Below are 16,434 nucleotides of genomic sequence, written 5' to 3' on the forward strand. Positions count from 1 at the left end.
ACAGATAGACTTTAATCCAGACAAGTGTGAGGTAATGCATTTTAGAAGGTCCAATGCATATAGGAATTCTATAGTAAATGGTAGAACCTTTAGGAGTATTGAGAGGCAGTAGCCACTGACCACTGAAAGTGGCTAAGGTAGTCAAGAAGGCATACAGCATGTTTGCCTTCATTGGTTGGGGCATTGAGTATAAAAATTAGCAGGTCATGCTGTAGCTGTACAGAACCTTAGTCAGGCCTCACTTTGAATATTGTTTACAATTCTGGGCATCACACTACCAGACGGATGTGGATTCTTTAGAGAGGATACAGAAGAGGTTTACCAGGATGTTGCCTGGTCTGGAGGATACTAGCTATGAGGAAAGGCTGGATAAATTCAGTTTGTTCTCACTGGAATGACAGAAGTTGACGGGTGACCTAATAGAGGTTTACAAGATTATGAGTGGCATGGACAGAGTGGATAGTCAGAAGCTCTTTCCTAGGGTAGAAAAGTCCAGTACTAGGAGTCATGGGTTTAAGGTGCGTGGGGAAATGTTTAGAGGAGGTGTGCAAGGCAAATTTTTACACAGAGAGGGTGGTGAATGTCTGGAACGTGCTGCCTGGAGAGGTGGTGGGAGCAGGTACGAAAGTGGTATTTAAGGGGCAACCAGACAAGCGTATGAATAGGATGGGGATGGAAGGATATGGACTCCGTAATTGCACATGGTTTTAGTTTGCACAGGCATCATGATCGGCACAGGCTTGGAGGGCCGAAGGGCCTGTTCCTGAGCTGTACTGTTCTTTGTTCTTATTTTGTACTTTGCAAGTATTAATCCAATGTATCATCCTTTATCTAAAGTGTCCATATCTTGCTTTTGGCCAGCTGTAAATTTGGTGTGCAAATTTTCAAAAAAAATCTCTTGTATTTCTCTCTCTCTCTCTAGTCAGGTTTGATAAGGACAGAAGAAGCAGATTACTTTTTGACACCACTACCTCAGCACCTTGCACTTAAGCACAATTACACAGCACCTGAAGGGCACCATCCACATGTCCTCTATAAGAGATCTGCAGAGCCCAAAGTGCATCTTCAAAATAATGAGGTAACCACACGCCAGAGGTCAATGGGAGTTGGACGTTACGCTTATAAATATCATCATCAACACCGGCGCCGTAATGACTACAAACATGGACAGCTTCAAAAGCAGCACTACTGTGGAAGACGCAAGAAATGTATGTAAGGGAATTATTGTATTTTCTTAGTCACATTTTGAGTGTTGTAATGTATTGAGTAATTAAGCACTAGCAATATAGTAATTCTATTGAAGAATTCAGATGATTTCATAATCTTAAAATTGGAAGGTTTGTGGTCATCAGCTGAACCCAAATTAAATTATCAATCAGTCTCTCTGAAGGCAGAACTTAATGTTGGTGACAAGGATCAAACTATTATTTGGTTGCATTAATTGGCCAGTTAAGGGTTTCGGTTAGCGTCTGGACAAGAAGTCTGTCCACAAACCTTCCCACCCCCGTTTTAATCAAGTGGAGTTGGGAAAGTGGCAGGGTCCCCAGCCTACACTCTCCTACCCAATTAAATGCCCATCCCTCCTGTCTCCAACCCTGCCATTGGAGGGCATACAATTCAGCAGCTCCTATTTATAAAGTTACATAAGAACATAAGAAATAGGAGCAGGAGTAGGCCATCTAGCCCTTCGAGCCTGCCCCGCCATTCAATAAGATCATGGCTGATCTGAAGTGGATCAGTTCCACTTTCCCGCTTTCTCACCATAACCCTTAATTCCCCTGTATATCAGAAGCCTATCTACCCGTGACTTAAATATATTTGGCGAGGTAGCCTCCGCCACTTCAACAGGCAGAGAATTCCAGAGATTCACCACCCTTTGAGTGAAGAAGTTCCTCTTCAACTCTGATCTAAACTGCCCCCCGTCCTTATATTGAGGCTGTGTCCTCTAGTCCTTGCAGCTAACATGTAGTCAGTCTTTTCAATTTCTCAAGTTTTTTGATATCTGTGCTTGTTACTTTAACTGGAGGGGAAAAGAAGTATTTTTTCTTACAAAAGGTTGAACAGGACACAAAGGATTGAGTACACCAGGAAAGTCAATGATTTGGAGGTGGATAAATGCAGATGTTACTTAAAAATTGAAAGGATACATTTTGTTTAGTGTAACAAAGCAAGAAAGTCATTAATACAAGACAAATTCAGTGACTTTTTTCACTCCTAGTAGCTTACAGCTTAATGATATCAGTGAAGAGAAGATAACAAAATGGCCATTAATTCCTTTAGCACCTTCTAAAATTGCACTTGAAATATAAGTTGTAAAGTTTCAGTTTAAGAACAGCTATCACTGAGAAATTGTCCTGTTGTTTTGTAGCATTATAATAATAGATTTTTTTTAAAGGTTGTATAATGTAGTAACACAATATAACTGCAGTGCCAGAAGGTTACAAGAATGACAACCTGCCAGCTTGTGCACAAAGGCTAAGAATCGAGTTAAGCAAATTGGTTGTGGTTTGATTTGGCTTGCAACTAAGTAGAAGATAATGAATAATACTAGATGTACATTATGGAGAAGAAATGTAATTTTAGATTTGATACCTTAAATTGTTGTATTATTGGGTTCTAAGATGATAATTCTGATTCTCAATTGCCATTAAAAGCACATTGCTCCTATTTTTCTACGTACTTTTTAACGTTAACAAATTGCAAAAAGCTAGGAAGCTCTGGCTGAAGTGTTTCCATTCCAAATTGAAGTCTGTGAGGATGGTAAACATTATAACTTGGTCTTTGCTTTAATTTTCAGTATTGCAGTGATGAGGTATTATACCAATTCTATTTTCTAGCAACCAGTATTGGGAACATGCGCAGAAAAATCTGGTTTATACTCAAAACTAGGTTACTGCAATTTAACTGCTGTAAATGTGAACATTGAGTATAGAATATTCAATTTGAATAATAAAGCAACATATGGAGGGGGGGATATAACTGATGTTAATCTTGTCATATTCTTATTAATTCATTTTGTAGAAAGTTATTTTATGAAATTCAGGAAGCAAATATACATTGTCACATTGTCGTTGGAGATTAACCTCATGACTTGCTAAAATACAGTAATTTGTGAATAATACCTCAGCTCTGTGTTTACCAAACTGAAAGGCAAAAGCAAGACATTGACTGACTTTAAATTTTAAAAATCTGCTGTAAAATCTCAGCATTTGTGGAGAGGGAGAAACAGAGTTAATGTTCAATTCAAACATCACCCTTCATAACTGAAGAGAGGTAGAAGTGTAATGGCTTTAATGCTGTCATACTGTTCTCAAAATGTTGATCTAGATTTTCACTGAATCAGAATGACTCAGGAGCCCATTTGAAAATGGTATCTGGCACCCAATTCTGGGATTCCTGACCTCTTTCATGGTTTCCTGTTTTTGGGAGTGTCTTTTAAGGATGCATGTTCATTCAGATCAAAAGTCCTCACTTTGCACTCACAACCTCACCAACTCTATTGAAGGTTTAGGCACATGTTACTCCTCCACAACTTTCATGGAGTGGGGCAAGTTTTCAGTGTGTCATAGTTCTCTACCTCAGAGGTGTCATGAACTATAGTCTGTCTGAGGAAACCTTTTAAAAGGTTCTCCTCATGCCCCAGTGCTAAGATATGATACTTATATGCCTATTCACCCACCAGAGCATTTTAAACAACTCTGGAGAGAGAGTGACAGAGAGATACCGGTTTTCTGAAGACCCAAAGAGCAGCCTGCAGAGAGAGAGAGACAGACAGACAGACAGAAAGTCACTTTTTGCATCTTTCAGGACGAGGCAGAAAAACTGACTTTCAAAATAAAAGAGAAACTATACATCTTCCTTGGAAGCTTAACTCCAACCATTCGCACATGACACTGTCTCTTGTTGATCAACCTAATCAAAACCCGATTCAGAGACCCCAAAGGAAACCTAAGTAAACACAAATGCATTAACTCAGTTTAGACAAACACACCGTCAGCACTGTCATCATTTGAGCTGTCTGGTGCCCAGACAAATTGGCACCGTGTAAAACAGGGTTGACTTTCAAACATACCCTTTACAAGAAACGTGATTTAAAAAAAACATTTCTTAAAGGAACAGTATCATCACAATACAACCAATGAATTCTTCAGTGACAGAAAAAAACAGCCCAATAAAAATGTCAACCACCCAGACCCTTTATAGTGTCAATAGCTGAAACTGCAAATGCTCTGTTTGCTTTGTTTAGGAGCTCTGTCCATACCCTGCATCCTCATGAGAGATGCAAAATCATAAGGAATGCAACCCACTACACAAGGATTGAGTGGTTGAGCAGGACAGCTAAACAAAGCATGAAAAGACCAAAGAAATATGAAATGATAGCTTATTAATAATGCAAGTTTATGTTTTGTTTATACTGAGTCTGACATTGCCTCATTTGATCTGTGCAAGCTACAGTAAATGTTTTAATCACAGTGTCTACAATCTTCCAATTTTGTCCATGCATGCTGTGATTCTTAAATACCCTGAAGCTGAAAAGATTTAAATGTTACCAATGCAGTCAACCTGAATTACAACTTCCATTTAAAACTGCTGAAGAATGGAATGGTAATGTTGCCAAAATACAGTGTTTAACTGTAGCTGGAAAGAAAAGGTTGAGTCTTTCACTACTTTGCTAATAATTTATACATCTAACCCACATGCAGTAAGACAGTAAAAACTGGAGTATAAAAACAACTCCAGCAGAGTTAGAAATTCAGGTGGCAATGGATGATACAAAAAGCAGCAAGTTTGCAATCTCCGTAATGAAGAGGAGAGAAAGATGCTGCAGGAGAGGAAGCAATTGTGTGGGGGGTGGGGGGATTGATAGAATGCCCCATAATAAGAGGATAAATTATGAGAAAGAGAGGGAATGTATGAGGAAACAGAAATAGGAATGAGACAGAAGAGAGAGGTCATGAATGAGTACCAATCAGATTTCAAGTAATTGTTAGAAATCAAATGAAAGTGAAGTTCATCTTGTATCATTGTGTAAAACAGTTGATAATGATTCATTTTGCACTCCCCCAATTCTCCTTACTGTGGTCTTCAATAGGAGCTGCTGCTGAAGGCTGCCAATGTAATTTCAGCCTTAAACCCCATTTATTGGAGCTGTGTAACCTCCAAAGAAATTCATTCCTGTTGTTTTGCCCTTTTATTTTTAAGTTGGTGAATGAATGTAGTTGCATTTTTACCATTTGAATTTACTTTCAAGGCAAGGGTGACAGGAAAAGCACATTCCTCTAAACATTAGTTTGAAATGATTAATTTATGTATAAATCTGCTCAGGCACATGCCAGTAATTCTAACATCGCTGCTTCCCCACCCCCCCCAAACACACATTGGTGACGGTGCTTGGTTGGCACTAATCTGGAATTCCTTCCCCAAATCTCTATACCTCTTTCTTCCTCTAAGACACTGCTTAAAAACCTGTATCTATGACAAAACATTTGACCGCTTGTCCTATTGTCGTCTCCTCTGACTCAGTGACAATTTTTGATTCATTACATTCCTATGAAGTGCCTTGAGACATTATACTATGTTAAAGGTGCACTATAAATGCAAGCTGCTGTGATAAAAAATTGTTGAAGTGGCAACTTCCATCTCTTAATTATCAATATATAAAACATTAGTGGCTGTTTGCTGCTGACTGGAGGCAATCACCTAGGCACATTTAACCATAGATCATTGTACGCTATTAAAAACCATATTTAAAACATGACTGCTTGCATACAGCAGGAGTGCTGTCTGACTTCTCTCCACCTCTTGTCCTGACACTCCCCACCCCTGCAAGCCGAGTTTGTCATTGCATCCCTGGTTGCAAAATTATATTTTGTTCCCCTGTCACTTCTAGCAGCACGAAAAGATCAATACTGATTGTTTCACAGTGCAAAACATTGGTATCAGCTTCTGACACTGCGGTGAACTGAAGTGGTACATGCAGTGATGTCCCTTTGTGTGTGCCAAAAAAACATTGAAGATGCATAATCATGTTATCATTGACATGATCAGGCTGGTGCAATACCAGGGTATCAAAATTGGTCAATGAATGAACAGGCAGTTTTGTTCCTCATTCACTCCCGAAACAAAAAAAAATCACAAAATGAGCCCTATTCCGGAGCTATTTGAATGGCCACTGAACTGTGGTCTTCTGATTTACTTGTGCACGGGCAAGTTTTGGTGGAACAATTTGTAGTTTAGAAAGGCAGAAAATAACATTGTCTTGTGTTGCTATGGGGGCAGTAGTTGCAGTACCACTTACTCTGATCTGGACAATAAGAGGAAAATGCAGACAGGGGAATCTCTGGGAGGAGGAGGAGGGCTCTGCATTGAATGCCCTCCCCAGAAAGGATCTTGAGAAGCACTGATCCTACGTTGCAATGAGCCAGGAGCAGTGCCTCAGAAGCTGGAGCCTCCAATCGGGAAGAGTATGGTTATGCCCGAAGCCATGAAGGTAACAATTCTATACCATTATATTTCTCACTCAGGATCTTTCCAGGCAGGAGCAGCCGATTTCAGCAAGTTGTTAGTTTACCTTGCATAGAAGGGAGGGGAGAGAGTCCATCAATTTTGCACACAATTCTGTGTTTCTCCTGACTTCAGTGAGGAGCAATACAGCAGCAGTAAGGGTTAACACTGTAAATTTGCAGCTGTTGTGATGCCATACTAAGAAATTCATTTCAGGGAACTGGAGGCTGCCTGAGAAGGCAGAGACTACACATGCTGGATGCTACTGGACAGAGTCAGAGAGACCACATTGTGAGGCTTAGTTTTGGTAAAAAGGAGCTTCTCCATTTTCCCCAATATGGATCTACCATTCCATGATACTACATCCATTTCAGGTACCCCATCACCAACTCCCCATGACCTACATCACTTCATAAACGGCAAAAACCTTCACTCAACAACTTCACCCAATCAACATTACATCAATAATACAAAAAACCTATTCATCCTTGTGCATCCAGTATCTTATAAGTGTTTTTGCTTGGCCTAATGCTCTCTAGGCAGTGCTGCCCCAGTGATTAGTGTGGCTGGCGCAAGGTTGCGGGAGATGGGAAATGGCTCAGCAGGATTCCCTCGAGCAGGGTCTGAGCAAAGAGCCTAGCTTTGGACTGCATTACTTTGCATAGTTGGCAGTCATCTGAGTTGCTGGCTGAGAGGTAACAACAGGAGCACTAGCAGAGCAGCAGTGATGGGAGCATGAATGCTAGGCAAGTTACAGTATAAGGAATTGCATGGTGAAACCTGAATGATGGGAATGTGTTTTAATGGACAGTGTGGTGGGTGTGAACTATGTGCAGATGCTTTCACTCAGCCACCCAGGTGAAGCCCTTTCTCCCAATCCTGTTGTGTATTGTGAGGCCCACTAAGCATTAGCCATTTCCTGTGGAGATTCAGTCTTGACAGTATCCTCACCATTGGCATAGATGTGGCCTCTTTCTTAGCTATCATTTCTCTGACTAGTATGTCCTGAGCAGCATCGCAGAAGCAGGAAGGCCTTTCCTTTTCCTGGTGTGCTATCCTCTTCCTTCAGTGCTGAAATCAGATTATCCAGCAGTATTCTGCTGCAACCTCCCTTCGTGAGGCACTGCAGCTTAGAAAAGAGAAGGTACATGCTTTCTTTGCAATGCTACTTGGCCCCCAGTGGTGCGTACAGGGAGCTGGCAGATTTGTGAAGTTCATGACAGAATAATAGCTGCTCATGTCTACACTCAGGGAAATGAAGTTGGTACATGAATTTGGTGTTTCCCACCTCATTTCCATTGGATATGTGCAGGTCACAAATTACAGCAAATTAATTTCTAGTCCTCTATTTCCATACAATTTGTGATTAACTAATAGTTAAATGTCACATCATATTGCACATTTACTGACAGATTGAGCATGCTGTTTAAATTTCAAAGCACTTAAGAATGGGGGAGGCAGGGGATTGAGATTTTCAGGGGATTCAAAACATTTAGATTGTTTCTCTGGAAGGTTACATCAATTCTCCCACTCAATCTCTGAACAGGTCGAGAGCTCCTACAGGAGCTTGGTCACCAATGTTTCCTTCAGAAGGAACTCTTCAAAATGCAGCTAATGAAAATGCAACAGAACTTACTTCAACTTATAAATCAAAGAAAGGGTTTAATAAAGAAACATCAATACTCCAAACTTGGGGCCTTGCCCTGGGTCACTCAAAGCTTCCCACAATTCTACATAGTTCCTGATTTATAGTGAATCAGCCAGTCAGCTGACTATTACATCACTCTAATTGGTCCCATGGTTTACTGAGTCAGCGGATCCTTACATTTTGTTCCCATTGGTCATATTACATCCAATACAAAGTTGTCACTGGTTACATTCTAACAACAATCTCTTTTTCAACGGAAATTGTGTATTGGCAACCCCAAGTGAGCAGGAGTTAATGCCGGCTGAGTTTTGCTATGTAAACATATGATACTTGCACAAAACAATTAGGAGTTACCAATGTCTGAGCATTAATGCAAAGCCTCTCAAGTATTGTCATATCATTTTTAAACATAAATTTTATTTTTGCGAAACAAATTGAATCAATGTCACTTTCTATCTAATTAGAGAACACTCTGACAATATATGCTTGCTGCATGGGAAGTATTCTTTTTAAAATTCTGTGCATCGTTTATTAACATTACCAAATGTTTTCTCTTTGTAGATATGCCTAAACCCCCAGAAGCAGACATATATATTCTCCCAGATGAGTATGGATTTTTGCCCAGAAACAAACGCTCCTTGTTTAAGACCCGAAAGAATGAAAAGCTTAATGTGGAAACCTTAGTTGTGGTAGACAAGAAAATGATTGAAAACCATGGCAACGAAAACATCACTACTTACGTGTTAACTATACTAAATATGGTAAGGCTGAGGAAACACCTATTTAACTCCAATTACCCTCCTGTTTATAGTGGCAAAAAAAGGCTGTGCAACATTTTTGTCATAACATTCCTTTACATTTTGAAAATAGTATTTTAAAGAAGTTGTAGTGTAGTGTGAAGTTATATTTACATGTGCCTGCAAATTCAAACTTAAAGCATCAAATATTAATAACAAAACATAAGTTCTGTTCCTTCAGTGAAAGGGAGATGTTTTCACCTTCACTGTTAAAGCAGTGAACTGACCGACTGGAACTAAAAACAGAGAATGCTAACCATGCACAGAAGGTCAGACAGCTTCTGTGTGAAGAGAAACAGAATTTACATTTTAGGTCAATATCTTTCATCAGAACTGCAAAAGGTTAGGAATGTGATAGCTTTTAAGCAAGTGAAAGGGATGGGTGTGGAAAAAGAACAAAAGGGAAGGTCTACAATAGGATGGAAGACAGGAGGGATTAAATGACAAAAGTCTTGGTGGTGCAAGGCCAAAGGGAGGGTCAATAGCAGGAACTCGCCAATACCCTTTAGACAGTGCCTTCCAAACTTGGAACTATATCCCGTTCCTTCATTGTCACTGGCTCAAAATCCTTGAATTCCCTCCCTAAAAGTACTGTAGGTATACCTACACCACAGGAACTGTAGTGTTTCAAGAAGGCAGCATACCACCACCATCTCAAGGGCAATAAATACAATCCCAACCAGCGATGCCCACTTCCCATGGATGGCTTAAAAAATGCATGAAACCAAAGCCTGCAAAGAAAAAGAAAACAAACTGGGAGCAAATATTATTGTCTAAAATTATTTAGTTCGGTTTTGAATGTCTAGTTGCATGGTGAGGTGCTGTTCCTCGACCTTGTGTTGAGCTCCATTGGAGCATTGCAGGAAGTTGAGCATAGAGAGATCAGCATGAGAGCAAGGTGGAGAATTAATCAGCATTATGTTTACAAGTTTAATGGAGATGCTCTGCAAAGTGGTCACCAAATCAGGATTTGGTCTCCTCAAGTAGAGCAAATCACATCGTAAGCAGTGAATATGGTGTATTAAGTCAGAAGAGGTACAAATAAATCACTGTTTTCACCTGGAAGGAATGTTTGGGTCCTTGGACGGTGAGGACGGAGGAATTAAAAAGGCAGGTGCTGCATCTCTTGCACTTAGATGGAGCGTGTCATGGGAACGAGAGAGTGTATTGTTTGTGATTGAGGTAATCTCAGGTTGTCATTGAAGTTTTGCTCCCTTTGGGAATTCTGAGAGGGAAGGTGAAGATGTGTTTGGTCGCATCTAATTGGAGAAGGCAGAAATGGTGGAGAATGATCCATTGCAAAGAAAACATCAGTAAAGCAGGGAAATAAAAATACCGGCTTGAACTTTTTTTTTCTGGGATCAAATATGGAGGCGAGTGGGGTGGCAGGAAGATGAGGATAACCTTATCGTGATGCTGGGAAGAGGGGTGAGGGGAATGGAGCGGAGATGGCTGAAATCCTTTTTGTGCACAATGGAAGGGCATCCTTGATCAAGGAAAAGGATGGATCAGAAGTGGTGGTTTGAAAGGTTGCATCATCACATCAAGGAGCAACAAAGGTGGAGAAACTGGGAGAATGGAATGGAGTCCTGACAGGAAGCAGAGTGTGAGGAAGTGCAGTTGAACTCGCGTGTCATTGGACTTGCAGAAAATATTTATTGATAGGCTATCCCCAGAAATGGAAACAGAGAATGCAAGGATCCAACTGCACAATAAGAACGTTTCTGTAGTTGCATAGCTGTCCAGAAGACTGTCACATTTTAGTGGTGGAAGTCTTCACATTGGTGTCTGTAAAAGGTTTGAGCTTCTCAGTAGTATACTCTGAATTTTAGACATTGTATTTAAGTAGATCTTACATGACCAAACAAGTACCCAATTCTTTGACTGTCTGCAAAATGCTTGAATGATTGGATCAAAACATTTCAACACTTCAACTTCAGACATTCAAAATACAAAATAGCACGATGTCTGCAGTTGTGACAGTGGTAGTAGTGATCTTCTTTGATTAAAGGTATGTTGACGTAATGAAAATTCTTGGAAGGGCAAGTAACATCAAACGGTTCACTTCTTGTATCTGATGTGGGGTGTGAAAATCTGTGCTTCTGTAACTAAAAGCTGAACATTCTGCAGATCTAGATGCAGTTTTAAAATGGAATGCTTATACGAGCTTTCAAATGTTTGTAAATGGTTTTCCCACAATAATTTAAAGATGGCGACCAATCCTATTTGAGGAGATACCCTGACTTCTGCTTCGAAATTCTGTTTTTTTTTTTTAAACACTCGATTTTGTCATTTTTAAAAAATTGTTCTTGGGATCTGTGTGTTGCAATGATTCACATTCACTAACTTTTTATCAAGATTAGGGGAGGGTTCTCCAGCTGTGCATACCCAAGTCTGGAAATTCCCACCCAAACTCAATGAGCCTACAAATATTCCACTAAATTTTCTGTCTTGTCCACTACGATTTCCGTGGAGGGCGGGACGGGAGAATTTTGGCTTTAAATTTGGGAATTTGTTCTGCTCTGGAAGCCATCCAAATATTGTCATTTTATAATTACAAACTTCTTACCTTTGAGACTGTGTTCCATCAGTAGTTACCCAGACAAAGCTAGGAGAATGAAAAGCACCTTTGGGTAACTATTGTACAGACATGGATGGATGGATGGATGTGCGGGCATGCACACACTGCCATCCACCTACCATATTCACCTGTCAACAAGCTTTAAACCTGGCTAGACTTTAACCTTAATGGGTTTATAGCAGCTAGCCTTGTTTAAAAAGGGGATGTGGCTTACTTACCTTCAACTCTACAATCCTTGATGCTAGGTCCTGGGGACACCCTGCACTGCCCAAAACCCACCAGCCTGAGTTGGAAAATTGGGTGAGATAGAAGTGGCTGGATTGAGCAGCGTGGCAATCTGACTCAGTTGCCACTCCATCAGAAGTTACGGTCCAGTACTGCTTACAGTTTTTATATGTGCTTGTAGTATTCCACCAATGAAGTATGTATTTCCTGACCACTAAGATAAACCTGAAAATAATTTGTTGCCTCTTTTAAGGTATCCACCCTGTTTAAAGATGGTACAATAGGAGGCAACATAAATATCGTAATAGTTGGGATTGTCCTGCTGGAAGAAGATCAGGTATTTATTTCAAATTAAATTAAATAATGTGACATTATTAGAACTTCACTACATCAGTGACAGTGTACAATTAAATTGTACAAATTAGATGATTTATAGAAAGCAATCTGAGAATAAACAAATCTGCCATATTCAACTCCATAAATGTCGGACTATATGTTCACATAATCACGAAGATTGTCTATTTGTAGCTGTGTTACGTTGCCCCCTCATTCATCCCCATGTTACCACTACACTTGACTATTGCAATGCAATCCTGGCTTGTCTGCCAGATTCTACCCTCTGTAAACTAGAGATCATCAAAAACTTGGTTGCCTGTACCCCAAGTTACAGCAAATGCTGTTTATCCATCACCTCTGTGTTTACTGACCCACATTGGCCCCTGGTCAGGCAAGTCCTTGATTTTAAAATCCTCATCCTTTCTTTTAATCCCACTCCCCCCATCCCCACAATGAGCTCTCTCCTTCCTACCTCTCTATAATTTTCTCCAACACAGCCTTCTTGAGATATCTGTGCTCATCTAACTCTGGCCTCCTGAACATCCCTGATTTTAATTGCTCCACCATTGATAACCACACATTCAGGAACTAATCTCTGGAATACCCTTCTCGCACCTCTTTACCCCACTTTCCTACTTTACAACACTCCTTAAATCCTACCCCTTTGACAAAGCTTTTGTCATCTGACCCAACATCTCCTCGGCAGCTTATTGAAATGTGTAGTTTTTATAGTGCATCTGCAAAAGTGCTTTGGGACATTTTGTTACGTTAAATACTAAAAGGATATAAATTGTTACAGTAAACTCTGCTTTCTGTTCAGTTGGATCATAGTAACAGTACATTTTATTAAAGGTTTAGAATCTTACATTGCTCAAGTTTATTTAAGAAGGTCAATTATGTGTCCACTGTCTTATGGGCACTGAGTGCTGGATTTAATATTGTCTTCATTTGCTGTCTTTGCAATTGCCATTAAGAATTTCAGGCATAGCCAGTTTGCATAATCCAGCACTTGCCTTAAAAATCTCAGAATGATCAACCCATTCATCCTTTCACGAAGCACTGAACTATAAACGACTGTCTCGGCGCCTTGTTGCCTCTTGTCATTATTTATTTATCTTTCACAATGTTTTCATAAAATAGTTCAAAACACAAGGGCCAATTTGTGATCTCCTTTGAATTTTTTTTTCTCCTTTTGTCTTTTGATTTTACAGCCGGGTCTTGTAATAAATCACCACGCAGATCGCACTTTGAACAGCTTCTGTCAGTGGCAGTCGGGATTGGTGGGCAAGAGCGGTAACCGTCATGATCATGCCATTCTGTTGACAGGCCTTGACATTTGTTCTTGGAAGAATGAACCATGTGACACTTTAGGTGAACTCATTAAAATGGTTTTAAAATTACAAATGAAAACTTATGAAAAATATTTTAATGCAAATTGTGAAAAAAGACCTTTTTTTAATATGTGAAATTGACGAAGGTGAATTTATTTATAATCCTCACGTTCAAGGAGTCCAGTCTTCTGCAAACTGTTGTGTGATATTACGTTTCAGAGCCAATTTTCCCAAAGCGTTTTGTGTCACTTTGTATTACCTGCAGTGATTTTGGCACAGATGTGAGAGAGACAGAACACAAGCGAGAGTAGCAGCAAATAAAAGAAACCACAAAATCCTTGATGGGTGAGAGGATTATGAATAAAAATCCCATCTGCATTCAGGCCATTAGCAAAATAGCTCAAACCTCAATCATTTTGACAAAGGTGTCTTTTAATTGGATATTCCATTTCTACCCAATCCATTATTTTTTGCACAAAATATCGTGCTTCATATCATTTGATGTTAGTGACTGATATTTCTTTTGCATTCACACTAGTGCCACTGTATAACATTGAAATAAAAATCTTACAAATCTGACAATTCTCACTTAATCCCCATCATTATAGAGAAAGTAGCAAAACATTCCCAATATTCTGGATTGTCTCTGAAGTCATCTGCTCCTGCTTTGCATTTTCTTCTAAAAACAAAATAAGTTGTTCCTCCCAGTGAAACAATAGTTACATTGCAGATAATATTGATATCCTGGCATTTCACCATGCAGAGGCATTGTAATGTCCTTCTATGTGATGTACTTATGAATTTTGATTCTTTCCCAGTAAAATGGTTCCATTTTGCACCACAATTCTATTGCAGGCTTCAAATGCAGAATACGGATGCTGTTGCAACACTTCCCATCCCTACCCCATCCCTGTTCTTGCATTGGCTCCTGGTTAAACTATACCTTGGTTTTTTAAATTCTCATCTTTATTTTCAACTCCCTCCATGGGTATACCCCTCCCTTCTCTGTAATGTCCTCCAGCCCCATAACCACATTGGTCTACCTGTGCTCACCTGGTTCTGGTTTTGGAACATACTCGATTTTAATTATTCCACCATTGGTATCCTTGCGGCATATAAATACAAGATTCAAGAAATACCTGCATGCTTAAGATCCTGTTATTTTGCTGCTCTTGTTCATAAAACTATTTTTGTATTGCTGTACCTGTTAAAAATGAAACAAGAATGTGTTTAAATGGCATAACAGTTTGCTGCTAATGGAAAGAGAGCAGACGGCTCTCAATTCTGACCCTTCATTTCAGACATTTGAAACCACAAAATAATTTACAGTACAGAAAGAGACCACTCTGAAACAATCCGGCCTGTCCCATTTCCCTCTAGCCTTTAGCTCCACCGTCCTGCAATTTATTTCCTTAAATTAAGCTTCCAGCAGATTCCAGGATCATAACTAATGAAGTGATTATCACACCAATGAAGTGAGGAAAGTAAAACGAAAATTGATGTAAATACCATGCACGTGCTAACAGTAATGAAAATTTACATGCAAAAAAAATCTGCTTTCTTGTATTGACCTGTTTGTCCACGTTTTTTAAAACCTGCAGGATTGTCCAAACCATCTGAATTTTCACCACATTAAATGTCCTATTTGTCCTCACTTTGTGAACAGCTGAACTTCATCCTCAGTCTTGATACAAATGCAGTAATAATGTTAGCATAGATGGAGGTTCTAATTTTTACCCCCACGCATAAAGTTTCACCTGGAGTGAATAGGAGTAGTGCATGTTCGTGTTTAGACTTGCCTTAATTTCTTCTGCTTGGTAAGAGATTGTTAAGATGTAATTAAAATATGTCCCAAAATATTTCAGCTTGACTTCAAAGCAGAAAAGGCATATATAATAGTTGCTCTTCGGGAGATAACTGTACTCTATGTAGTCATCAAAACACTTTAAATCTCCTTCATCTCCAAAACTTCTTTCTTCACTTCAGGGCTGGATTCCAATGTTTTTAATAAACTGGGGTTAATGCAGTGGAAGTAATGTGAAGGTGCAAAATGCAACCTGGAAGATAGATCAGCCTATGGCACTGTGCACAAATGAATATGTTGGTCTGGATTTTATTGAGCTTTGGGTGCATGTGGGGAGGGCGACTAAGATCAGGTGAGATGGTGAAGGAGTGTGACCATTGCTTTCCTACCAAGGCTGGTATTTTGCCACTGACAGGGAATGTGGCGGACTGCCTTCCACCCTTTATGCCAATTGAAATCCTTAATTAAAGGTCACTTAAGAGTTTATTACCGTTACTGCTGGTATTTTACAAGCAGCAGGTGGGCACTTTGCCATTTGGGTAGACCTCGTTCTATACTCTGAATTCCCTGCCAGATATTGGGGATTTGCAGGTGTGGGGCGGGGGGAGGTGGTGACGACATTGGCGGAGTGTTTGGTGCCTCTTGATTGGGCATCCTATAAGCAATGAGGAGCCCTCCCAGCATCAAGTGCCATCTTTGTGATGCTCCCCTGAATTGGCCTCACAAACAAACCACCAATCTCACCCTCATCCGGGCCTGCCTGAAAAGGCAACTTAACTTAACTTCCATTCTCGAGTCTTTTCCAGCATAGCTGCTTCTAGCCAGCTGCACTTCCAAATGTAGTCACCACTCTTGGTGGCGCTGCTGACACTGTAAAGCTGCTGGTCCTCTGATTAGTTAACAGCACTACAGGGTGAGACTGTGCCCTTTCAAGGGATGGAAATCGTAAAATCAGGCAATTAACTGCCTGATGCAATTAACATGCAGTTTGGGCTTCCATGGCCATCTAAGGCAGGTTATCCCCTGATTTTCCATATCGTGGACAGGACAAGTATTCCTCTAAAATCCTGGCCACGGACTGTCAGGGAACGAGGGGTAACCTGAATGATTAGTTCTCAACTTACAACAAGCATGGGGACCCAGAACACATTAGCTGTGTTTCTGTGAGACTGTATCTTAGTGATAATCTTCAGTTTTGTGCCTGTAAA

General features: G+C 40.0%; 1 protein-coding gene across 1 annotated transcript in view; it reads left to right on the forward strand.

Annotated features, from left to right (window-relative positions):
• Window positions 1-16,434, forward strand: part of adamts16 (ADAM metallopeptidase with thrombospondin type 1 motif, 16) — a 226,589-nt gene that overhangs the window by 87,912 nt on the left and 122,243 nt on the right. The window contains exons 4-7 of the mRNA XM_080216078.1: window positions 923-1,208; window positions 8,714-8,913; window positions 12,009-12,092; window positions 13,303-13,462. Of these exons, the coding sequence (XP_080072204.1) occupies window positions 923-1,208; window positions 8,714-8,913; window positions 12,009-12,092; window positions 13,303-13,462 (730 nt within the window). The remainder of the gene's footprint in view (window positions 1-922; window positions 1,209-8,713; window positions 8,914-12,008; window positions 12,093-13,302; window positions 13,463-16,434) is intronic.

The sequence above is a fragment of the Carcharhinus amblyrhynchos genome, chromosome 2, assembly GCF_965287045.1.
Source record: "Carcharhinus amblyrhynchos chromosome 2, sCarAmb.v2.hapA, whole genome shotgun sequence".
Classification (NCBI taxonomy): domain Eukaryota; kingdom Metazoa; phylum Chordata; class Chondrichthyes; order Carcharhiniformes; family Carcharhinidae; genus Carcharhinus; species Carcharhinus amblyrhynchos.